The following is a 26,402-nucleotide window of genomic DNA, read 5'->3' as shown; positions in this document are numbered from 1 at the left end:
AAGAGTTGGAAAAATGAAAGCCACAACAGTGGTGAAAATTTAGAAACACACTGACAGAACAAGCAGAGCTAAGAATGGGAGCAGTCCAAAGAGCCAGAAACACTAAACAGATAGGATTAGGTTGACAGAGTTTAGTCTTCATGGAAGCTGATATTGACAAAGCTGTGGGTTAAGAGAAAAGAGGCATCTTTATTCTCCTTCTGGGGTTTAGTGGTTCTAACTAGGTAAGGATGCTTTTCTGTTTGTTTGTTTGCTTGCTTGTCTGAGAGAAAAAGATGCAGTAAACGGATCTGGTATTTTACCTGAAACAACAGTAGATTAGAGAAGAGCCCATGATATCTAATTCATAACACAGTTTCATGAAAATGAACAGAATTCACCTGGGAAGCCGCTGCACATGGACTCGAGTAGTTAAGAGGAATTGGCAATTGTTAATAGTAGACAAAGCCCCTTTAGATGATCTTGAAAGGAAACAACACTTTGTTTTCCTTTGACATAATTTAAATATTCTTTTTAGTTATTCCTTCTTAATTCCAAAAGTCCCTGTCCCAACCTCCCTTCTGATTGTTTCTCATCTTCCTAGCAAGAAATAAACTACTTGATGGTTGAGTGAATGATCAACTGAATTTCTTTATTGGAGTTTTGTTAAATAATGCTTCTTCAATGGGAACACATGGACACAGGGAGGGGAGCACTACACACTGGGGTCTGTTGCGGGGGAGTGGGGGGGACAGCGGGGGGTGGGGAGTTGGGGAGAGATAGCATGGGGAGAAATGCCACATATAGGTGAAGGGGAGGAAGCAGCAAATCACATTGCCATGTATGCACCTATGCAACAATCTTGCATGTTTTTCACATGTACCCCAAAACCTAAAATGCAATAAAAAAAAAATAATGCTTCTTAGAACTTAAATGTGTCTTTGTTTGGTTACATGTTTGAGGTTGTAGAAGTAAATGTCATTGCCATTTGGCAGGAGAATAAAAAAAAATTACATGTAAATGCTCAGTTCTTAGCAACCATAGTGCAAATAATAATCAATCCCTCTCCTTTTTTTTTTTTTGCAGGTTTTCCAAAGCATTATGATGACCAAATATCCTAGATTACCTGGCCCAGTCCTAATTTTACCTAATTCTGTTCTTTTCAATAACACAGTTAAGTACATTACTGATAAATAAAGTCTTTCATGTTTCAGAAAGCCATCATCAAGAATAGGCATTCTGAATTCAGGTTTGGAAAAGGACACCACTGAACCTATAGCAAACATCTCTCCTACTCACAAGGGAGCAGATTTGAGCACTTGTATACATTATTCACTAAACAAAATTTAATATACACAAAATCAAGAAACGTCTGCATAATATGTATGCAGAGATATGAAAAAAGTCCTGTTTTATACAGTCTGTCTTCATATTTTTAATTATACAGGGTTTGCATTGTTTTTATCTAGCTAGAGTAAAATGGAGGGGAATTTTAACATTAACAAAACTAAACACAAATGATCAATTCGTCTATTTTGCAATAGCAGGAATTCCTGAGGTTTAAGAATAATCTTATGGATTTTGGAATAGTATTTTTCTTCATTAAGTACTAAGAAATTTAAACGATGGAATTAATGTATTTTTAGAGCTCATTGAAAGCCACAGGAGTAATTATTTGGCATGTATGTTGGAAAATTATTCAGTTGAATGTAATAAAATATGTTTGCATATGACGTTAATTAGACAAATATAGGCACACCAGCTATAAAAGACATGGCACTAGCAACAGTCTTAACACAAGAAATAGTTTGTCACGACAATTTTGAAAGAAATCTGATCACAACCAGTAGAGGGCAGTAGAATAATTCCTAAAGCAAATACGATGCAAAAAAAGACGAAAAAAAAAACCCACAAAATTTTCTTTCTTAAGTTTTACTTTAGCGTCATGACAACCATGTATCGATTTAACACTTTTCTTTCCAGTAAGGGTTACTAGGTATTACAACTACACGTAATCTATTTTTCATGACTTTTTCTTTCAACATAAACTGATACCTTCAAGTCATAAAAAAATGGAAAATTATTAAAAACATTCCTTTTGCATATTGAACATTTTCAATAATATTAACAGGAAATCCACTGAAAAAGGTATAGATCATAAAGAATTCAAGCAAAAACCCTAGACAATAAATCTCAAAATGCAGAAATCAAAGTTTATTTTGTAACATTTTCTGTTAATCTAGAAAAAGGAAAACATTCCAGCAAGTAATGCCCTTTAAAAAAAATTGTCTGAGTTATCGCCATTGATTCATACCTTGAGACCTCTAGCAGGACAAATCCAGCTACTTCAATATCTGCCATATACAAGTTAGGAAAATAAGACTTCCTAAACTCACAGAATTTAAGTCTTACAGAAATGTAAAAATGCACAGCATGAATCATCTTTCTAGCTAGTATGAATGCAGTTCAGTAAGAGAAAGAAAAAAATTAGAATGCTTTAGAAAGAATACTTTGAAATCAAGATGAGCTATCCAGCAAAATAAATTCTAAAACCATGCCCAACTAAAGAAAAAGGAAACGTGACAAAAACATGAAAACAAAACACATTTTAAAAAAACAAAGCCAGTGGCCGGGCGCGGTGGCTCAAGCCTGTAATCCCAGCACTTTGGGAGGCCGAGGCGGGTGGATCACGAGGTCAAGAGATCGAGACCATCTTGGTCAACATGGTGAAACCCCGTCTCTACTAATACAAAAAAAAAAAAAAAATTAGCTGGGCATGGTGGCGCGTGCCTGTAATCCCAGCTACTCAGGAGGCTGAGGCAGGAGAATTGCCTGAACCCAGGAGGCGGAGGTTGCGGTGAGCCGAGATCGCGCCATTGCGCTCCAGCCTGGGTATCAAGAGCGAAACTCCGTCTCAAAAAAAAAAAAAAAAAAAAAAAAAAAAAAAAAAAAAAACAAAGCCAGTAAGCTGCTTGGTATTTTCATACTGTTAAAACATGTTAGTTGTCAAAAGTCCAGGAGAGTTATAGTTGTGACAAAGGCTGTAAGGGCATTTAATGCAAAATCTCTTTATCCTAGGAGTTCCCAGACTACAGGCCACAGACCAATTGTATCAGAATCACGTTAGGGGCCTAAAACAGCACAAAGCAAAATAAAAACAGACTGTTGGGACCCACTCCAGACCTACCCAACCAGAATCTCTAAGGTTTGGGAACCAAGAATATGCATTTTATTTTTTAAAGTCACCAAGTTTAAAAACGACAGCCTTATACCACAACCCAATGACCGTTAATCCAGTCTCTTCTTAAAACACTGCAGTGATGAGGACCTTGTATAAAAAAAGGCAGCCCAAAGAGAGAAGTTAGAACTCTGTGCTTCGTGATGTCGCTGGTGGTTTGACATCACCCATAGTGGGTGTATTAACACTACAGAAATCAGAAAATGCAGTATCAGGGCTTGATTTATTGTTCTGTGGGCTGTCTAGACTAGGGGTGGGCAAACTACAGGGTCAAGGGCTAGCTGTCTGTGTTTTTAAACAAAGTTTCGTTGGAACACAGCCAAGCCCATTTGCTTACATGTTGTCTTTGGCCCAAAAGCCTAAAGTATTTACTCTCTGGTCCTTTACAGGAACAGTTTACTGTCTTTTTCTTTACTTAAGGTCCAGACTTAAGAAATTAATGGGAAAAAAAAATGCAGATGAAACTTCAAATTGTGCTGTTACATTGCAAGTAGCACAGACAAACACACAAAATGAAGAAATGTAAGTCTAGTATTCAAAAACTATTGACAAAGGAGTATGAAACTCCAACATGTCTCCCTGTTTCACTGTTGTCTTGTTAATGCAAATGAAAATATTCTTGTTGGAACTATACTTGTTCATCAATTACCACTATAGGCAGCAAAAATCAACAAAAGCATTCAGTGTCTCTTTTACTATTATTTGTATAGATATATTGATATCTATACAAACATGTATAGATATATTGATATCTATACAAACATGTATAGATATATCTCTATATATACATATGTCGCATGCATATATATTCACACACACACATATATGTGTGTGTATATAAACACAACAGACATACACACAAATATACACACACGTTTTTTCTCCAGAAAGCCAGTGGTTAAACATATACCAGAAAACTCATGAACACTACCATTCAATCAGTTGCTCTTTTTTTTTCCTTCAACTTTTAAGTTCATTTTATGTGGCGGTTGTGCAGGTTTGTTACATAGATCAGTGTGTATCATGGTGGTTTGGTGCACAGATCATCCTATCACCTAAGTATGAAGCCCAGCATCCATTAGCTATTATCCCTGATGCTCTCCCTCTCCCTACTCAGCCCTGACAGGCCCTGGTGTATGTTGTTCCGAGTTATGCGCTCATGGGTTCTCACTATTCAGCTCCCACTTACAAGTGAGAACATGTGGTGTTTGGTTTTTTATTTGTGTGTTAGTTTGCTGAGGATAAGAGCTTCCAACTCCATCCATGTCCTTGAAAGCACATGATCACATTCCTTTTTTACGGCTGCAGAATATTCCATGGTGTATATGGACCACATTTTCTTTATCTGGTCTATCATTGATGGGCATTTGGGTTGATTTCATGTCTTTGATATTGTGAATGGTGCTGCAATGAACATACATGTTTTTGTATCTTTATAATATAATGATTTATATTCCTTTAGTTATATATCCAGTAATGGGATTGTTGGGTCAAATGGTATTTCTGGTTCTAGATCTTTGAGGAATCACCACACTGTCTTTCACAATGGTTGAACTAATTTACACTCCCACTGACAGTGTAAAAGCATTCCATTATCTCCATAACCTCACCAGCATCTGTTGTGTTCTGACTTTTCCATAATGGCCATTCTGACTGGCATGAAATGACATCTCATTGTGGTTTTGATTTGCATTTCTATAATGATCAGTGATATCGAGCTTTTGTTCATATGTTTGTTGGCCACATGTATGTCTTCTTTTGCGAAATGTCTATTCATGTCCTTTGCCCACTTTTTAATGGGGTTGTTTTTTTCTTGTAAATAATTGTTTAAGTTCTTTGTAGAATCTGGAATTAGACCTTTGTCACATAAACAGACTGCAAAAATTTTCTCCCATTCTGTAGACTGTCTGTTCACTCTGATGATAGTTTCTTTTGCTGTGTAGAAGCTCTTTAGTTTAATTAGATCCCATCTGTCAATTTTTGCTTTTGTTGCAATTGCTTTTGGCATTTTCGTCATGAAATCTTTGCCTGTGCCTACATCCTGAATAGTATTGCCTAGAATTTTTTCTAGGGTTTTTAGAGTTTTCAGTTTTACATTTAAGTCTTTAATCCATCTTGAGTTAATTTTTGTACATAATGTAAGGAAAGGGTCCAGTTTCAATTTTCTGCATATGGCTAGCCAGCTCTCCCAGCACCATTTACTAACTAGGGAATCAATCCTTTCCCCATTGCCTGTTTTTGTCAGGTTTGTTGAAGATCAAATGGTTGTAGGTGTGCAGGCTTAATTCTGAGTTTTCTATTCTGTTCCATTGGTCTATGTGTCTGTTTTTGTACCAGTACCATGCTGTTTTGGTTACTAGTCTAGTTGTAAGTACTAGTATTTGCAAGTCAGGAAGTGTGATGCCTCCAGGTTTGTTCTTGTTGTTTAGGATTGTCTTGACTACTCAGGCTCCTTTTTGGTTCCATATGAATTTTAAAATAGTTTTTTTCTAATTTTGTGAAGAATGTCAATGGTAGTTTAATGGGAATAGCACTGAATCTATAAATTACTTTAGGCAGTATGGTCATTTTCATAATATTGATTCTTCCTATTCGTGAGCATGGAATGTTTTTCCTTTTGTTTGTGTCCTCTCTGATTTCTTTTTGAGCAGTGGTTTGTGGTTCTCCTTGAAGAAGTCCTCTATTTCCCTTGTTAGCTGTATTCCTAGGCATTTTATTCTTTTTGTGGCAGTTGTGAATGGGAGTTCATTCATAATTTGGCTCTCGGCTTGCCCATTGTTGGTGTATAGGAATGCTAGCAATTTTTGACCATTGATTTTGTATTCTGAGACTTTGCTGGAGTTGCTTATCAGCTTAAGAAGGTTTTGGGCTGAGATGATTGAGTTTTCTACATACAGAATCATGACAACTGCAAACAAAGATAATTTGACTTTCTTTCTTTCTAGCTGAATACCCTTTATTTCTTTCTCTTACCTGATTGCCCTGGCCACAACTTCCAATACTATGTTGAATAGGAGTGGTAACAGAGGGCATCCTTGCCTTGTGCTAGTTTTCAAGGAGAATGCTTCCAGCTTTTGCCCATTGAGCATGATATTGGCTGTTGGTTTGTCATATATGGCTCTTATTACTTTGAGATATGTTCTTTCAATACCTAGTTGATTGAGAGTTTTTAACATGAAGGGATGTTAAATTTTATTGAAGGCCTTTTCTGCATTTATTGAGATAATCATATTGTTTCTGTCTTTAGTTCTGTTTATGTGATGAATCACATTTATTGATTTGCATATGTTGAACCAACCTTGCATCTTGGAGATAAAGCCAACTTGATTGTGGTGGATAACTTTTTTGATGTGCTTCTGGATTCTAGTATTTTATTGAGAATTTTGCATCAATGCTCATCAAGAATATTGGCCTGAAGTTTTCTTTTTCTGTTATATCTTCTCCAGGTTTTGGCACCAAGATGATGCTGCCCTCATAGAACGAGTTAGAGAGGAGATCCTCCTTTTCAATTTTTTTGTAGTCATTTCAGTAGAAATGATACCAGCTCTTTTTTGTATCTCTGGTAGAATTCAGCTGTGAATCCATCTGATCCTGGGCTTTTTTTGGTTGGCAGACCATTTATGTCTGTCTCAATTTCAGAACTCATTATTGGTCTATTCACAGATTCAATTTCTTCCTGGTTCAGTCTTGGGAGGGTGTATGTGTCCAGGAATTTATCCATTTCTTCCAGATTTTCTAGTTTGTGTGCATAGAGGTGTTATAGTATTCTCTGATGGTTATTTGTATTTCTGCGGGGTCACTGTTACTATGTCCCTTATCATTTCTGAGCGTGTTTATTTGATTCTTATCTCTCTTCCTCTTTATTAGTCTAGCTACAGTTGCTCCTTCTTGAAGCCCTTTTTTCTCCTATCCCATACTCCAATCTATTAGAAAGAATGTCAACTCTCTTTTCAAAATATATCCCATATTCATACATTTGTCACCATCTCTGCTGCTAACTGCATTAGCCAAAGCCACTTCCATGTGTTACTACAGGACCTTTTCACTTAGTCTCCCTGATGCCAGTCGTGCCCTCTAAAACCCATTCTTTGCATAACAGCTAGAAGTAACTTTAAAAACTCTAAATTACTCCCATATGGAAAATGCTGTTAGAATAAAGCCCAAATGCCTGGCCAGATCATGCAAGCCCTACCTTCTGTAACCCTGCTTGCTTTCCTAACTGTATTATGTACCACAGCAAACTCATTCCTGCCTGTGAGTCTCTGCACTTCCTTAGCAAGGTAGGTTCTGTTCTCAGACATTTACCTTATCGGTTTCTGGACATTTTATGACAGCTTGAATGTGGCTCCCTTGGAAAGGCTTTCCTGTCCACCTAATCTAAAATAGTGCCTCCCTGTGAGATTTTGAGATAAAAAAAATAAATAAAAGTAAAATAGTGCCTCCTCTACCTCATCCCCAAGTAACTATCCCAGTGTGTGGTTTCATGGCCTCATGCCACACTGTAGTACCTGCATTATCTTTTTTATTCACTAGTCTGTTAGCTATAGTCTACTCTGTCTTGTTTACCACTCTATTCCCAGAGTATAGAATGTACCAGGCAAATCATAGGCATTTAATAAATACTGATTAAATGAAGGCATGAACAAATGAACAAAAAACAAAGGGGAGTTTGTACCATCTGTGCTCTTCCTATTAAAGCATGATTTTTTCTGTGCTACAGTGACAACTCTAAATGTTAGCCCATTCTGTCTTGTATGAAAGGCTGTCACCTTCTAGAATTGTCCCATACACGAGTTTAGGTTTGTGTAACCTGGCTTCTGTTTCCCTTCCCAGGCTCAAATCTGACTTTCACTAGTGTCCCATGTTCTCAATACACCAGCAACACCGAGTTGCAATATAGTACTAATAATCCAGGTTTAGAAGTTCTGCAGTAATTATCAAGACAGTCTGGTAGCTTCACGAATCTATTGTTTTATGAAAGATGCTCCTTCTGCCTAGAGTACTCCTGCTCATCTGGTTTCTGGGGCAAGCTCCTAATCAGCCTTTAAAACTCATCTCAAATGCAGACTTGTCTATGGCTTCTTCCATGTGCCTTTCCTTTGGAGTTAATCGCCCACTTCAGCAGTGTATAGCTATCCATTATTGCACTTGTCATTCTGGTTATGACATCCCAAGTCTGGGATGTCGGGGCCCACAGTTACTGTCATCTCTGTATCCCTAGGTCTTAGTTCAGTGCCTTGTACATAATAATCAACAAACTTGCTAAGCTGAGTGCTCAGTAAATCTAACCCCTCTTGCATAATATATGAGGACAGCTAGCATGTTATTCGTTGCTTACTCTCCTTCCAAGTTTTCTCTGCTCCAAGCTAAATCTGTAAACCAGGAGACAATGATAAGGAAAACCAGAAAGATGTTTATACTTGTAAAACAAAGCTGAAGAAGTAAGGCAGAAATATATTAATATAAATAATACGTATTAATATATACTAATTACCTCATCACCAGCTCCTGGTGATAGGACTATGTTGATTTTTATTTTTCTCTACGGTCTACTCTGTTTTTCCTAAAGTGCATGATGTCTTGTTAAATTCAATATGTTTTCCTTCAATTCCTTTAAGAAATCCCTCATTTGAATTTTCCTAGCATTATTAATTATATATTGTTCATTATTTATGTATTATTAACATTCAAGATCAACTTCTTCAGTTTCTATTCTACCTATTTATCCATCAAATCTTGCCAAATCTCTGCCTGCAATTCCTCTCATGCAGAATCCTTTTTCTCTATTTTCTTATCTCCTAGTCCAGGCTCCTAACAACACATGCCATGATGAATGGATTATATCCAGACAGACTTCCACGGCCAATGTTCCCCTCATTCTAAATCACTCCATGTACAGTTAAGATGGCCTTCCTCTAATTACTACTTTCAGCAATCCACTCCCTCAGCCCTCAAAGACTCATGGGGTAATCTTCCTCTTATGGGTCCAATGTTTGTGTCCCCCAAAGTTCACATGTTGAAACCTAATCACTAATATAATATTATTAGGATTAGAAGATGGGGGTAGGAAGTGACCTAAGATGTAATTAGGAATTAATAACCTTATAAAAGAAGCCTGAGAGAGAGCTCTCAGCCCTTAGACCATATGAAGATGGAAGGAGAACATGGCCATCTACAAACTAGAAAATGGGCTGTCGTCAGACATGGTATCTGCTAGTGCCTCGATCTTGGCCTTCGCAGCTCCAGAACCATGAGAAATAAATTTCTGCTGCTCTAGGCCACCCAGCTTACAGTGCTTTGTTATAGCAGCCCAGTGAATTCAAATGGTTTCTTTGGACTAAACGGGTTAAAGTGTACAGTGCTCAGCACAGGGCTCGGAACACACTAAGTGCTCAGGAAACAGTCACCATTATCATTCCTACTATTATTACAAAAACAAGGATCATTTTCTTTGGCCTGATGCTTTTCTTCACGTTCTTTCAGATTCACTACTCACAGGGTTAGAATGCAGCACGGTGAAGAACTCTGGGCTGATGAGGAACTTCACGGGGGGAGACTGTAACAGCAACGTGAGCCTGGATCTGGAGGTAGAGTGAGGCAGGATGTTCTCTCGTCGGAAATCTAGACGGGGCAGACCACAGAGGCTGTCAGCAAAATCTTTCTATGAGTGAAAACATCTACTCACTTTAGTCTATATTTCAAAAGAACCCTAGGATACCTACATCATGTGCTATCATTTTAATCTCCCAATGCTTTTTTTCTTTGCTATAAATCCATACATAAAACCTGACTGTTCTTAATTACACTAAAATTGAATTAAGTAATATTTCTAGTCACTATTGACATTTTAATGCATTCTTACATGTTTTAAATGATCTGATTCTTTTTCCAATATCCCACAGATCAAGAAATTAAAGGAATTTATATTCTACCTGGGTTTTATCATACCTCTCTTAATATTAATTAGAAGTTGAGGATTAGAAGAGGTTTCTGGTGAACTCTGTTTTTTGAGTTTCATTACCAGACATTATCAAAGAGCAAAAGTTATCTAAACGAAAAGCCTCATTTGTTGAAAGTCCTAATTTTTTTTTCAACTTTTATGAAATTACAAAAACAAAGCCCAAAGCTCTTACCTGCACTGGCTTGGTGAAAGTCAGCTTCCTCCCCTGCCCCATCAATAGCATTGGTATTTTCCTCAGGCCTCTCATTGGTCATGGTTCTGCGGATACTCTGATATCTAAAATCATGAGCCTAGAGTTACATTCCAGCAGCCTTTAAAAGATGGGACTCAACTGCTACCCAAAAGTCTAGAACTTTTCACTATCTTCTCAGCTTCAACTGTTTCTTCCTCCAACCTCCATTCCCTGGACTCCTTCATCTGCTGTTTAACTAAATTACACTGCATTAAATTTCTTCTGTCCACTGTTTGGGGAACATTTTCCTGCCGAATTAATACCATTAAATTCTGTGTCCCTTAACCAAAGAAAAGTAAATTCCTATATTGTTAAAGGGAAAAAAAACCTTTATGTTCTACAGCAATTAATTCTTGAAAAAGAATGACTGATCCAAAAAGCTCAGGTTGATAATAATGATAAGCCACAAGGATTCTAGAGACTAGAAAAGATATTTGGCTTTAAATAACAAATGTGCATGTTCTGGTTTACTAAAGATCAATTCTTGGGTTGACTAAAGGGGTCATATTCATTTATTTTTCTCTGGTTTCCAAACAAGGTATATATGTGGGTGAGTATTATTATTATTTTTAACCAAGAGAAGTTCAGTGAAGCCTGGGAATCAAAAGAGGTAACAGCTACACTTTAATGACAGGACACCCAAAGATGAAAGAGACAACGTCTTCTACTTTGTGCCAAGTAAAAATTAGCCCAACCACAAAATACAATAGTCACAGCAAAATGCTCATCCTCACCGCCGGTTCAGCTGCTCCATTTGCTGTATGGAGTTAGATCTCTGCAGCACCTGTGGGGCTGGGGGAGCTGTCGGTCGCTGCCACGTCGTGGTTCTGTTTACGTGATCCACGTAGAAGATCCTGCCGTGGCTGTCAATGCGTGCCTCCCAGTCTAAACAGCAGTGAGGCACCGAGAGGAATTAGGAGGAGGAGCTGAGACCATTAATGTGGTTCATTAAGTTCAGTATGTGTTTTCTTTCTCTGACAGGCTATAATCTGAGACTAATAATGTACATCTCACTGCACTATCCCATACTTCTCCCCAGTCCACTCCAGAATCTGCTGTGACTGATTATTTAGCCTATCCTGTGCATATAGTACCAATCCTTTAAATCATCTTTAAATGTAGAGAATCTTTCTAAATTTGCCCACAATGCTCACCCTTCATATATGAGCCTCAGAATTTTAAAAATATATGCAGTTGGTTTCATAATACTTCAGATGTTCACATCAAAATGGGTATTGATGTTTATTTTCACCAAAAAACTGATTTTTCCATGTCTTTTCTAGCTCCAGTGAAAAACTCATAGCTGGAAACTTCCACATGCATATTCCTGCACAATTGTAGTAAATTTAGTCTTCAGAAAAAAAAATAACGAATTAATGCTTGCCTAGTGATCATTATCTACAAACTTCTATTTGCACTTTCCCAAAGATGAGTACGTTTTCAGAGCAAGGGCAATTTCTTGCCTCCCAACCTCAAATAAACATAATGTTTTAAAAGATTAATTTTATTTTTAAGTGTGTTAAACCCTTGTAGACAAATATGTAAATGCATGTTCAGACGGCAGACTGGTCTTCAGGGTCAGACATCCCACCTTTGTGACTCTCTAAAAGGCCATTCCCCTACTGAAATCCACAGAGCATGAGTTGATCTTTTCAAAAGGCCAAATTTGGAAACTTACTGCAGTTGGGAACGGTAATTTACACAGAAAACATGAAAAAAGCAGAAATTCATTCTTTAACCAGCAAAGCTCTTTGTACATATATTATTTCTATGTAAGTTATTATTATTATCAAAATTAACAAGGATTTTTCTCTTGAGCAGTTCAATTATCTTGAAACTCTCCATGTGATCACATGGCTTATCAACAGACACAGTGGGGTTGGCATTTGCTCTGTAAAGGAACAGGGCAAGTTTTCCAACAGAGTCCTTAGGGTTGGAAAGATCTGCACGGTATAGCTCAGCCTGTACTAGACCATCGCTGAAGGCCATCGCCTCAGCTGGGAGCAGAAAGACATCTTTTGTTGATCTCAGCACATTGTAATTTATGACAAATGGCAAAAGAAAGAAAAATTGGGCTGAGGAAAAGCACTACACAGACAGCAAACAACTCAATGCCACTCATGCTCCAAGGTAACATAGAGTCATCATGAAACAGCCTGCCAAATATGAATTCTTTGGGCACAGCTACAGTCCCATCAATAAGACATTTCCAAAAAACCTCATGCTTAGCCTGTTGACATGCTGACAAACAGCAAGTATATTAAAGCATCTTCAGGAACCATTTTTCAAAACACTTTGATATATTTCACTGTCTGGCTCTCCTCCTTGCATGCTTTTCCATCTGAAAGATTTGGGGAATCTATTACCCCCATCTCATTCCTTTCTCATTAGAGTCAGGGTAATTCAGGCACATAGACATCAAATCAAATGCACATGAAAACAAATGACCAATCCTCCAAAGAATATTTACAGTAGCCCCCAAAATTTAAAAAAAATGTAGCATAGGTCAATTCAGGATAAAAAATAGAAACCAACCAGACTAACTAAAGGAAACAGAGAGGAGATGCTGCCAAACTCCCAAGATTAGATTATTACTAAAATTTGGCTCTCAGTTTTCTGGCAGTTATGGCAGTAAAGAAAACACATTGTTGCATACTTTCCATTTTCTGACAAAAACAGTAAAAAAAAAATCCTCAAAGATGGAATTTTTTTCCTGGAACTAACAAAGTAAGAATTTACTAAGTGAGGTATGAATGTGGCGTGCTTGAGGTCTATATGCATAGCAAAACGGGGAGGTGAAAGATAGAACAGCCAAATAAAAGTGTCTTGCACATAGCATATAATAAATGAAAAAATAATTTAAAATGACACAAAGCCACATAAAAAAATGATCCTTGTATTCACCTTCCACAAAGGCCAGTAATAGCCTTAATTTATAGCTCAATAAAGACCTTTCTATGTGCAATGGGGAGAATAAGAAAACAAGGACCAAAAATTTGCTTTCTAAAGTCACGGAACACCGAGTGCATATTAAAATTATCCCTATCAAATATTATATCTTTATATTGATGTAATTACTTGAGTCCCCATAAAGACAAATTCTATACTGCTGATTTAAAGTGATGCTTGGCCCTGAATCAGGAAAGGCTGTTATGCTATTGGTTTATCCATGAACTACATATCCACTTCTACCCACCCTGTCAGTATCATTCTCCCCTGGCAAAGGTAGCAGAGGTGCCTGCAGGAAGGTTAGCTCTCTGTGGTATCTATCAAAGTTACTTGGTTGAGTACAACTGCTCCAATGTCTTATATGTCTCTATATTGGACCTGGTTTGTTTTTGGTATAAGAAAGCATATGAGAACTCATTTGATAGCATCAGTTTCTCTCAGATAGACAATGCTAAAATGAGAAAGGCAGAGTTAGAAGACTGGGAGCTTAACATTTACTTCTTTGTCTTGCCACATTGTCAAATAGGTTATACAATCAGGGTGCAGTGAGACTGAGAGCAATGTTTTGGAGTGTGTGTGTGGGGTGTGGTTTTGCACTGAATTGGGAGGTAGAAGGCTGGCTGTGGCTTGTCACACTTTTGAGATTTACAAAACCTCAAAAAAAGTCACTACACCTATATGAATCATGGTTTTGAAAAAATTAGAGGACAGAATCAAACAATTGCAAGGTCGCTTCCAGTTCTAGTATTCTATGAATCTATAAAGTGAAGCCCATTTTATCATATTAGGTTCAGATAGAACCTAGTAACATTTTATGTCTCGGCTAGAACTTAAACTAAACTACTTAAGCCTTACGGGTCCAGGAGTGTTGAGTCTCCAAGGGACAGGACTCCAGAAACACCTGCCAATCCTATTTTAGTCATGACTGCTCCAATATTATTGTTGTGTATACTGGTGTTCCACATAATAGTTCACTTGCATAAATAGCTTCATGACAATAATAAAGTTTGAAAACTATTACCTAGAGAAATGTTTCTCAAGGCAAGTGGGACTCTGACAACATGTGCCAGAATCACTTTGAGGATCAATAAAAATGCAGATTCCTATGATGCATCCCAGGTCTTCAGAATCAGACTAGCTAAATCTAGGGCTCAGTTATCTATATTTTTAACAACCGTCTCATTCCTAGACATCCTAAAATTTGAGCAACACTGACACAAATTAATAAGAACTTAAAATTGTAACTCATTTGCTAGACAAAGCCATGAAGCAAATGCTAGATTTCTCAGAGACCATGAAATGTGCGCCCACAAGAAACTAAATCTCAACTGGGCACGGTGGCTCATGCATGTAATCAGCACTTTGGGAGGCCAAGGCAGGTGCATTACCTGAGGGCAGGAGTTTGAGATCAGCCTGGGCAACATGGTGAAACCCTGTCTCTACTAAAAATACAAAAATCAGCTGGACGTGGTGGTGCAAGCCTGTATTCCCAGGAAGCTGATACAGGAGAATTGCTTGAACCTGGGAGGCAGAGGCTGCAGTGAGCTGAGATCATGCCACTACACTCCAGCCTGGGAGAGAGAGTTGGATTCCATCTCAAAAACAAAACAAAAAACCTATGCCTCAGCCTAAATATCCCAAACTGAAGTCCAGGAGTAAGTGGATTTTTAGATACCCCATGGTTCCTCTGCTTACCTCATCATCCTTTCCCATGCCCTTCAAACTAGACCTCGATCTCCACTGGACCACTCAGCTCATGATCAGATGAGCTGTGAATACATCTCAGTGAATGCTGATATTGAGAAAGTCAACAACTAAACAGATGAATTACATATCAGGGGTATGGGGGGCCTATGTGTAGAGTTTTGAATTGGTTATTATTGGATTTAGTAAAATCAAACATCTGAATGTTATGAAGTAAATGTATAAATTCACTATAAAAAACTGTAATAACCACAGGTACCATCATTAAAATGGAAAGATAATTAAGTTCTAATGAACTAAAGCAACTTTCAAGGAAAATTATAAGCTTTGTGATAAATGACAGATGGCAGTGTTTAAAAGATCATTTTTTTCTTATTTGAACACTAAAGGAAGTAAAATTCCATTTGTATGAAGTATAAAAGTATGCTAAGCTTATCTATGACTTTAGGAATCAGAATGGTAGGCCCATTTCCCCATACAGAGTTGGGGTCAGTGACTGAAAGTGGGTACAAACGGGACTTCTAGATGCTGATGGTGTGGCTGCCATGTGCTTTCAGTAGAAAGAATTCACCAGTATGTATGTGCTCATTCCTGCTATTTTATTTGAACAAAAAGTTGTTCAAAAAGTCAAGTAGTTGCATATTTGGCACTTTAATCTTCAATTTTTAATAAAGTAGCTTTTTAGATTAAAAGTATCCATTTTTTTCCTGGAAACAAAGTTGTAGGCTTAGAGAATAAGAGGTCCTAACCCTAAACATAGTGGAAACTCTAAGTTTAGATTAATTATACTTTTCAGATTCACTGCATGATTTTAGGCCATCATTTAAAAAAACACTTTAACAATGAATGTATACAACCACAAGAAATGATAACTGTTTCCCTATAGTTGTCCAGAACTACCCATTTGAATCCCTCACATAAGTAATAGACTAGTTCTAACAATATGCAACATCCTGGATTCCTATCAGAGTCCACTAACCCAGGCTGTTCATCCTGAATCTAGTCATATTCCTAGAAAACTACCACTTTTGGGGAAATATGTTTATACAACACTTCCATATTGTCTCCAATGAAGCAATGGGTTAAGTCGCAATTACACTGGAATCAATAAGAGAAAAAGAAAATCGTTTTTCAGGGGGGCTGGGCTGGTGATTCTTTTATCACTCATCTTAATGCTAAAGAGACCAAGATTTGTCATGCCAATAATATTCTAGAGTGCTTCAGCCCTGAACTACCTCTAGCTGCCAAGACCATCGATAACCTCAGAATGAGAAGATACAACAAATTCTTAAGGCATTCTGTGCATAATTGAGTCCAAGCTACTTCCCTGGAAGGTTCTCAACAGTGTCATCCTGCCTCCAAGGCCTGGCACTTTCTTATTTTTTATGAATCATTAGAATATCTCTCAACCAGAGCTAGAGTTACGCATGCCACAAGGCCACAGTGCACTCTGTGTGGCCTAAGGCAAGAGTAAGATTTTAAGAACCAGTTGGTAGGTCACCATCACTGCTGATCAGTCCTAGTACTAAGTCCAAGAGCTATTCCCTGATCTTGAGATGGGAGAAATAAGAATGAAAAAAGAAGAAAGCAAACATGTAAATCCCTAAAAATGTGATGAAAAGGAGCTAACAAGAACAACAATAATAATGATAAAGAAAAAGAAAAAAAGAATCAAGCCCAGGCAAAGTGGCTGACAACTATAATCCCAGCACTTTAGGAGGCCAAGGCAGGAGGATTGCTTGAGGCCAGGCGTTCAAGACCAGCCCTGGAAATATATAGTAAGACTTCTGTCTCTACAAAAAATAAAAACATAAAAAATAATCAGCCAGGTATGATCATGCTTGCCGATAGTCCCAGCTACTCAGGAGGCTGAGGCAGGAGCTTGACTTGAGCCCCTGAGTTTGAGGCAGCAGTGCACCACGATCATGCCACTGTGCTCTAGCCTGGGTGACAGAGAGAAAAAAACATGGGGGCCATCAAAGCAGCTCAAACTACACTGCTTCAGAAGCTTGTCCCTAGGGTAGAAGAAGAGTGACCTGCACATAGAGGAAAGGTACTGCTGAGTCTGATACAGATACTGAATACAGCACATCTGTCTGGGACACATGATGTTGGCTAAAACCACTGCAGCCACTTTCCTAATAGGTGAGGGGCCTTCTGGGGGAGGGCCTCCTTGCATAACTCTATCCCAGAAGAAGAGAAAGCTGAGCAGACTTTTTGAGTCTTCCTGCGGGGGGTCTGACTTCAAAGCACTGCAATATATTGAAGTTTCAGCAAAACCCCCAAATCCTCTGAATTGAGACATTGCTGGTGCCCAAAAAACCACATGTCACCATGTAAGGCACTCTCTGCCTCAAACCAGACTTTCAGAATTTACATGCATCTACCCACAAAACAGGCCCTTCCCTTCCTATCTCAGATCAGAATACCCAATACAGGAGAGGGAATATTGGAGACTCTGTCTCAACTTTTACTTGCATGGGATCTTAAACAAATTACTTAATTTATCTTGGCTTCAGTTTCTACAACTTTAAAAGAATCAGATTAGCTGACTTCTATGCAACAACCTATAAATTATGGACAAGACCTGCTTCACCTACCTTGCAAAATTATTGAAAGAACAAAAAATAAAGGAAAGCATGCAAAAGTGCTTTGTAAAGTGTAAAGCATCACAAAAATGAAGTTATGATAACTAATAGTGTTAAAAATCACAACTGTTAGCCTTAAAATAATTCAGCCAGGTCATTTAAGAGATGGACCAATCTGTACACTCCAGCCAGTCACCCCTAGATGAGCCTCAGAAAGCATAAGACACCACAGAGTGTAGATGCCACAGATGTAAGTCAGACGCATGGCCAGGGGTGGTAGCAGAGTTGTTCAGTTAGAAAAGGATGGGAGGGGCCCAGCTGAGGTAAGGACAGACCCAGGGCAGCCAAGTGATTAAACACTGTCATAAGGACAAGACACACATGGGAATGGGAGACAGAGCTAAACAGCAACCAGGCATGCCCAGACCGTAATCCATAGCCTACCCATGAAAATATACACCCCCAAATCTGCAAGTTGCTTGGTCCTAAAGCACGAGTGTAAATGTGTGTGTGTGCATGTGTGTATAACTTACATTTTTAGAGGTAGTCAACCTCATTTCTGAGTTTTTAAAATATAAAAATTCTGTTTATATTTTTTAAAAAATATTATTTACCAAGTATTAAACAAATTAGTACAGAGAAATGTTTCGTATAGGGCACAATTTGGGGTGGGACAATTCGTAGTTGTATCCGATTGTTTCACCATTGTAGGACATTTGATACACTGGCCCCTACCAACTAAATGCCAGTGGCACCCTTCAAACACTGTTATGCTGAAAGGCCACTCCATCTCAGCTCTAAACATCGCCTAGTAGGTGGCATCCTCTGCCACCACTGAAAACCTCTGAATTAGAGGCAACACATCTTAAGAATTTTCCTCTTGTTTGTCACTCACTGATTAAATAGGATGGGTCACAAGGTTTCCTTTACTTTTGCAAATATATCAGTTCATTAAAATGAACTGCCAATTGTAAAAAAAATTTCCCAAGATGTACTCTACAGGTGTAATGCAAACACCAGTATTTAAACAATATATTGAGATATCCCAAACAGTGATCACAATTTCAGCAGGACAGTACCTGTCTTTATTAAATACAATCAGGAGACCACACTTATATATAGGAAAAATTACAGCAATTGGATGTGGCTAAGAAGACACCATTTATCAATGCACTTCTGCAATGTTCCTGTCCAACCCCCCTGAAACTCTAAATGACTATTAATCTGTATACACATAAAAATGAAGTTCTCCCAGAACTCTCTCCTAGTGTTCTGAATTTGTTTTCCTCCAATTATACCTAAATATCTTCCAGGAACATTTTCCTTTTTTTGACTCATCTTTTCTCAAAGGCTTTACCAATTGTTTTATCAATAAGGAAGTTTTCTGTGCCCCTCTTGGGTCCCTGGGTCTCTCTACCTGCTTAAGATAACACAACGTTAATTAATCTCTCAGTCTATTTTTAAACTGCTTAAAATATGTTTTCTATAAGTCACAGCCCTCAGCTATCCAAATATACAAACAAGGGAAGGATTTGTGCCCAAAAAAATTTCAAAAGGATTAAGCTGATATTTTGATAAACTCTCCATAGTACCGTTTAGGTCTTTTGTCAGTACTTGCCAGACAAACCACTCAGAATTTTAGTCTTTTAAATTCGTTCCCTCCCTTCTTTATGTCCCACTATATTTTATTTATTTATTTTTTTTTTGTTGCCCAGGCTGGAGTGCAATGGTGCCATCTCAGCTCACCTCAACTTACACCTCCCAGATTCAAGCGATTCTCCTGCCTCAGCCTCCTGAGTAGCTGGGATTACAGGTACACACCATGTCGCCCAGCTAATTTTTTGTATTTTTTAGTAGAGACAGGATTTCACCGTGTTGGCCAGCTGGTCTCGAACTCCTGACTTCAGGTTATCTGCCCACCTCGGCCTCCCAAAGTGCTGGGATTACAGGCGTGTGCCCCCACACCCCGCTTATGTCCCACCATTTTTAAAACACAGAGAAGCCAAGGCATTAGCTTCTTGTCATAATCATATGTAAGATGGGCAAGTGGAGGGGGTGAGCAAGAAGAGAAAGCGGTAAGGCAAAAGGGTGCACCTTCCAATGTATTTTTAAAAGCAATGTTTACCAGGCTTTACCAATATTCATCAAAATCCATTGCTCTCACAGAGCTATATCTCTTTAAAGAACTCTAGAAATTTAAATAGAGTTTACATTTCATCTGGATTATGACTGGCCAGGGGTATCACTCATACCTTTGAATAAAGGTTATGTAACTATATCCCAGCGTCCCTAATCCTCCACCATCTCTCCTTTAAGTGTTTTCTGAAAGCGAAATAAATGAAATGTCTTTCAAATCCCCAGATAATTGTCATGTCCCAAATAAGTAGGAGACTAATTTCTGAAATTAATAACACTTCTCTGCATATCCCTAAAAAATACTAGAACCTTGTGCTTAATGATTTTAAATGCTGCAAGTGAACAAAAAGGCAGTATATTACATAGAGTGAAGCTTTTCCTAAGAGAGCATACCAATTTGTCTATTAGCTGAAAGAACATTCATGCTGTGGTTAGGCATAATTTAAAAAAATTCTATTATGCAGCCAATTTTCCAAAATATCTGGGTCTAACTCCATATTATAATGTTCACCCCATGGGCAGTGCAGGATTTACAGCTGCCCTTTCTTTCAGCAGAATGGTGCTAGAGAAGAGTTGCTGGCCTGGCACTTCCCAGACTACACCTGCTATGCCAAGTGGCAGCCCCCAGATTCCTTCCGCTTGAAGGCCATGTATCCATCTTTTAAGACTCATGGAATAGGTCTGCCTGTCACCTTGCACCCTTTGATTAAGGAGGGCCCTTTTTAACTAACAGGTGCTCACTTGGTGGGAGAGCCTCATCCACCCTCTGGTAGCGGCTAACATCCTGGCGCACTGAAGGTAGTGATCGCAGTGGCTGGTGGCCATTGGCTTGAGAACCTAGGATTAAAGGTAGAAAGTTACCAGGTATTGTTTTCTCTTTCAGTTTCAAAACAGACTTTATAAAAAATTTTTAAAAACCTAACATAAATCCCAAGGCTAGTTTCTTTTCTCTGTTTAGTCTCATTTCCCATACGAGAAGCTAGAAACAAAAGAAGAGAATAAATAGGAGGTGAATGCTTAGAAGAGGACTTCCTGAAGAACTGTCTTCTGTCTGTATCCCTCCCCTCCTGCAACTTCCCCTTCCTCATCCCTCAGCCACAGTGGCCTTTGTCCTGGTCATGCACTAATGCTTTAGGGTCACATGGTGGCTACAATATAATAAAGGAAAAAGAAAAAAAGGAGGAGGAAGAAAAGAAGGGGATAATGTAGGTAGAAAAATAAATTACAGAAGAAAATCATTCCTATTTCTGAGTTATGCCAGCTAGACATATGAAATTGCTCTTTGATTTTTTAATGCATCCTCACAGGGCATTTTATAGAAATCATTCAAGAGAGCTGCATTCACTGAGTGTAATACAAACTGCAGGTGTAGATGTATATCCTTGCTTACAAAAGCAGCTCATTCTTCAAATCAGAATGCATCACCTAACTTAGTTGACATTCCTAAACTGTAGAAGACAAAAATATTACCTTTGATGCATAGCACACATTTATCTTTCACTGTGAAATTTTAGAAAAAAGGAGTGACTAGGTGTCTCTCGTACCTTTGCGGATTACACTAAGGTTGAAGCTGCCAGCCTGTTTGCTTGTGTATCTACAAACCCAGGTCCCAATAGAGACTCATTATTTGTTTGAAGACTGCTGTTTAATAGGCCTCTTACTTCAGTAATAGATGATCCATTTTTTAAAAGAGCACTGAATTTGAACTCAAGCCATCTGGATGTAAATCATGCTGCCTTCTTCCTTGCTATGTGATTAAGTCCCTCAGTCTCCCCACTCTGAAACAGGAGGCCTAATCTAGAGGAAGGGCTTCAGCTGCCACACATTTGTTACCTGTTTCCTTCTCTTCCTGGCCTTGTTTTCAATCTTGCCTCTCTTCCCCTGCTGAACCTCAATGTGAGGAATTCAGGTAATAAGCAACTTGCGGCCTTATTTACATTGAGGGGAAAACTACAGATCTTCTCTCTGCACAGCTATGATCGAGCCAACAGCCACAGTGGTGTCCACATCCTACCTCCAGTAGCGCCATCCTCCTGGGCAGTCGCCCCTTCACAGGTGCCTTGGGCCTCCCCAGCACTGCCCTCTTCTTGGGGTGGGCTCTCAGCAGCAGCTGTGGCTCCCTCCAGGCTCCCCCTCCGCTGCCAGACCTCCCCCAGCTCCTCCTGGTCAGGTACCGTGGCCAATTCTGCCCCTGGCCCTTCCTCCTCCCCACTGGGCACCTGTACCACAGGTAAAGAACCAGGAGTGCACACAGAATCCTGCGACCCTTCGGCAGGGCCGCTGCTGGTGGGCTCTGCTGCACAGGCTCCATCTTCCTCCTCCTGAGAAGAAAAGGCTGGGGTTTCAGGAAACCGTGCACTCTCAAGAGAGGAGCACCGCGTCTCCACAGAGGACAGCTGCGTGGTCACACTCTCATTGCAGGAGCTGTCAGCACATTCCAGGTCACTCTCTCCCTCAGGCCTGGTGCTGGCTTCGCTCACACTCTCTGTCCTGGCAGGATCACTGGGTTCTGTTTCAGAGGACACCTGGGAAGGCTCAGAGCCCTGATCGAGAGACTCGGTCTCACTGACAGCTCTTCGGCTTCCTCCCGATGCATCAGAAGTCCCCGTGTCTGCCCCACTTGTGGGCTGATCTGCCTCTTGAGAGCCACATAATTCAGCACTGCCCTGGTCAGTACTGGGTTGAGACTCTGGGCCGCCTTCACCTTCCTCTGGGACTGGGCCAGCAGGTAAGGAGCTCTCTGCAAGCTCTATAAGATTTTCTGGCTTATCCTCAAACGAAGTGGCTTCATGTGAGGAGCCTTCCTCATTCTCAACAGGGTTGTCCTCTGGCTTTGTCTGAGATGTCAGGCTTCCATCATCAGCTCTGGATGCCCTGCTAAACATGATCAGGCCTCCCTCCTCCTCCAGGGAAGATGGGTAACCCAGGTCTTGCTGGAACTCATGATCTTCTTCATCTGAGTCAATATGAAGCATGGCACTGAGTCTTGTGTCGGTGGGGAAACTACTCCTCAATTTCGGAGAGGCACCCATGGACCTCTCAGAGCAGGTGGCTGTCCCCGGCCTGGAGTGGCCATTGTGTTCGACAGCATCTAAGTAATCATTGAGTGAATCCTGACGTCCTCTGGGAGGTGAGGTCCTTGAAGAAGTAGAGGTTAATTCCTCTGTGTCTATTTCCAGAGTGGAGCTAGTCCTGAATGAATGCTTGGGGGTCCCATCGGCAGCACTGTCCTCAGAAACTGGCCCATTAGTGCAAACCTGGCTGTCATGATGGCTCCCTGGCATGTCCTCATCATCGGAAGGGCTACCTAAGTCTCCATTCACAGAATTGACTCCAAGTATTGTGCCAACAGCTTCTGGAGAGGCATCTGAATGAGAAAACAGCATTTCTAAAAATGAACTAGAAATAACAAATGAACGTTTTATGACCTATTTGCTTTTCCACCAGTAAGTTCAAATAATTCAGTCATTCCACTGAGGGCTCTCTATTGGCTTGCTAAGATTCACCAGTCACTACTAAACAAGGAGACTGCTAGTCAGTTTGGCACAGGAACTATATATGTTAATACGGCTCGAAATTTAACACCAGTTTCAAAATGCAGGCATCAATCTAAGAGACATTTTTGGGCAAAATAGGCTTTCCTACTTGCTTAGAAATTTTCAGCAGGTAACTATTTGACAGCTGTTTTACTTTCAGAACAGGACACTAATTCAATTCTGTTCAGAAGCAAACTGACAACTGAGTTAGGTCTAACAAGTTTTTCCTATAGCAGTGTATTCATGCAGATATATTTATATCTCACCTTCATGAACAGAAGATGTAACCTCCACTTTAAATTGGAGGTACCCACTCACGTGGTCAGCTGGGAGCCTTCTGCCAAGGTTGTAGCTGAGCATTTGATCACTGCAAGAAGAGAAATGCTTCTTTCATCCTGACTACACTGGAGTCAGCCTTCGCTTTCTTTCCGCAGGCCACCCCCCAAATCCCTCATATCTCTCTTAAAACTTTCAAACTCACAAGAACATTAAAGGCTCAAGGCACATTATAGTCCAATGTAATATTATTCATTCACACAAATGGAACATTTATAAACCCAGGGATAAAAGGAAATATTGCTGCAAGAAAAAATTATTATTAGGAGCACAAGATATCATATGCTATGTGATATTCTTAAGGACACTGATTCGCTCTCTCACTGCAAAGGGAGACCAGAAAAAGGAGATTTTGAAGGTCATAAAGGAGCTGTGAAAGGTCTCAAGTTTTAGGGTTTTTTTGACTCGGGTGCAAAAGGGGAGAGGGCCTGGTTCCTCAGCATTTAGCACAACAGGAAGCTGGTTCTAAAAGGACACTCACAGCTAAGGATTATCACCCAACATGGCACACAGGGCACTGTGCAACATCCTGAAGAACAGGAGCTGGGAGTTAGGAGAGAGAAGCACAAGAACACAAGAATGAAAGGGCCCTTCATACCCAAGACAGCAGCCCTGGCTGTGTGATGGGGAGGGGGCCACTAAGCTCTGCTTCCTCACCTGTAGAGTAAGTAGGCTGGAGCTGCTGGCTCTCCCTGCTGGGGAGCCTGGCCTTTCACTGATTCTCAGGGTGCCTTGTGAGCAGTGCTTATGGGATGGTTGGCAAAGCCAGATGTGCCACTGTGCTGGGGTCATGTCCCAGATCTGGAAGCAGGCTCAGTTTTTGCTCTGCCTGGGCCCCAGCCTCGGGCTGCCTGCCTCCTCAAGGATGGAGTTGTCCATCTGTTTCAAGTATTTGTATCAAAGTCAAATGCAATCATTTCATTTTCTTGCACACAGCAACAATCTTATTCTGAATTAAATGACTTATTCTTTTTTTTTTTTTTTTTTTTTGAGACTGAGTCTCCCTCTGTTGCACAGGCCAGAGTGCAATGGCGTGATCTCGGCTCACTGCAACCTTGCCTCCCAGGTTCAAGCAATTCTCCCGCCTCAGCCTCCTGAGTAGCTGGGATTACAGGTGCCCACCACCATGCCCAGCTAACTTTTTGTATTTTTAGTAGAGACAGGGTTTTATCGTGTTGGCCAGGCTGGTCTAAAACTCCTGATCTCAGGTGATCCACCACCTCAGCCTCCTAAAGTGTTGGGGTTACAGGCCTGAGTCCCCGCGCCCGGCCAACTTATTCCATAAGGAAAATCATCAAAAGGATAGTGCCAAATCACTCCACCTCTGCTCTCACACTGCCCTCTAATGGCTATTTCAGAAGGAAGACACAAGACACAATGTTTCTATCTACTGTTTGCTCCACTGTACAGTTTAGAGCCTCTAGTCAGCTACGCATTATTAATTTGCATAACTTGTTTTTGTTCTTCTCTATCTCCTCGGTATGACTTCTTACTACTTTACTCACAACTTACAAAAAGCTCACAAAAAAGAGACATTACTCATTAAATTTTGAGTATGTCAATGAATAAATTTTAGTTGCTTGAATGAATGTATATATCTAGGAGCTTTATAATAACACTTCCTCAGGTCTAGTTCTTCTTTTTTATGGCTCCAAAACAAGATTGTTTCTGTTTATTAAAAATAACAAGTTCTCTGGATGGAATTAATTAGGATAAAGTAGGCATCAACCTGACCCCAGAATTCTGCTCTAGGGAGAAGATTTTATTAAAAAAAAACTTCAATATGCTGAGAAACAATCAAACACTATGAGATTTGACACTGAAATGTTAATGGTGGGTGCATCTTGGAAAAGATAAAGATGCAAAAAATATATATAATTAAAACAAACTATTTTTTGTCAAGTATTTTTTTAAGTGTAATGATGTTTTTATTTTAAGAAGAATTGTGTTACTACTTCTAATCAGTATGAAAAGTCCTAGGACTACCAAGTTTCACTCCATATTTTCCTCTATGAACTAATCTCAACAAGATCCCCAAAGGTAAGGGCTGGTTACCCGATGGCTTGTCGCTCCAGCAGCCTCTGGACTGGAATGGTTAGTTTCCCCAGAAAACGCTTGATGATGGGACGGCTTTTGGCAAATTTGTCTTTAATTTCAATTTCTAAGACATCAGTAAGAAGTGCAAAAAAGGAATATTTCTGAAAACACAAACAGATAACATGCTGGTTCAAAAGAAAGACAAATATGATACTATATCATTTTATTTGTATAGGAAATGGTATCTCTTAAATTCTAACAACATAGAGTTCCACAAAGCTAGAAACAGCTGCAGCTATTGTCAATCCTTTATTCACTCAGAATCATTAGCATTCACCACGATTAAAAAGCACCAGTCAAGGATCTGTACGACAAAAGAAGCCCTATCAGTCAATCATGAAGCCTTTCCTAGTTTAACAGTTTTAGGAGATGTTAATCAAATATTAAGTTATGCACAATGCAATTTTAGTACTCCCTACATGTATTGTATCTCAATTATTTGATATTTAATATCTTGTTATAGAATGGTTTAGAATTAACTAGTATATTTGATTGACAATTTGAAACCCTAATCTCATGAAATTCTGAAGTTGCAAAACATGGTTGAAAATACTCCTCCACTTAGTGGTTAAAATAGGAACATCTGCAGAATACTGTGGTTTCCCTGATAATTATTAAAACAATGTTTAAATGGAATTTTTACTTA

The 26,402-nt window shown here is 39.4% G+C and overlaps 1 protein-coding gene across 6 annotated transcripts in view; it reads right to left on the bottom strand.

Annotated features, from left to right (window-relative positions):
* The window catches only part of HECW2 (HECT, C2 and WW domain containing E3 ubiquitin protein ligase 2), a 392,336-nt gene that overhangs the window by 100,503 nt on the left and 265,431 nt on the right, over positions 1-26,402 (bottom strand). For all 6 annotated transcript variants that reach the window (XM_012454051.3, XM_012454049.3, XM_064373220.1 and 3 more), the window contains 7 exons: positions 25,715-25,857; positions 23,590-23,690; positions 21,802-23,154; positions 20,529-20,624; positions 11,145-11,295; positions 10,351-10,454; positions 9,714-9,838 (listed from right to left, as the gene is read on the bottom strand). In XM_012454051.3, the coding sequence (XP_012309474.2) occupies positions 9,714-9,838; positions 10,351-10,454; positions 11,145-11,295; positions 20,529-20,624; positions 21,802-23,154; positions 23,590-23,690; positions 25,715-25,857 (2,073 nt within the window). The remainder of the gene's footprint in view (positions 1-9,713; positions 9,839-10,350; positions 10,455-11,144; positions 11,296-20,528; positions 20,625-21,801; positions 23,155-23,589; positions 23,691-25,714; positions 25,858-26,402) is intronic.

The sequence above is a fragment of the Aotus nancymaae genome, unplaced genomic scaffold, assembly GCF_030222135.1.
Source record: "Aotus nancymaae isolate 86718 unplaced genomic scaffold, 86718_ANA_hifiasm-v0.15.2.pri h1tg000008l, whole genome shotgun sequence".
Lineage (NCBI taxonomy): Eukaryota > Metazoa > Chordata > Mammalia > Primates > Aotidae > Aotus > Aotus nancymaae.
Note: the sequence above shows the minus strand (reverse complement) of the source record. Positions and strands in the feature narration are given on the sequence as shown.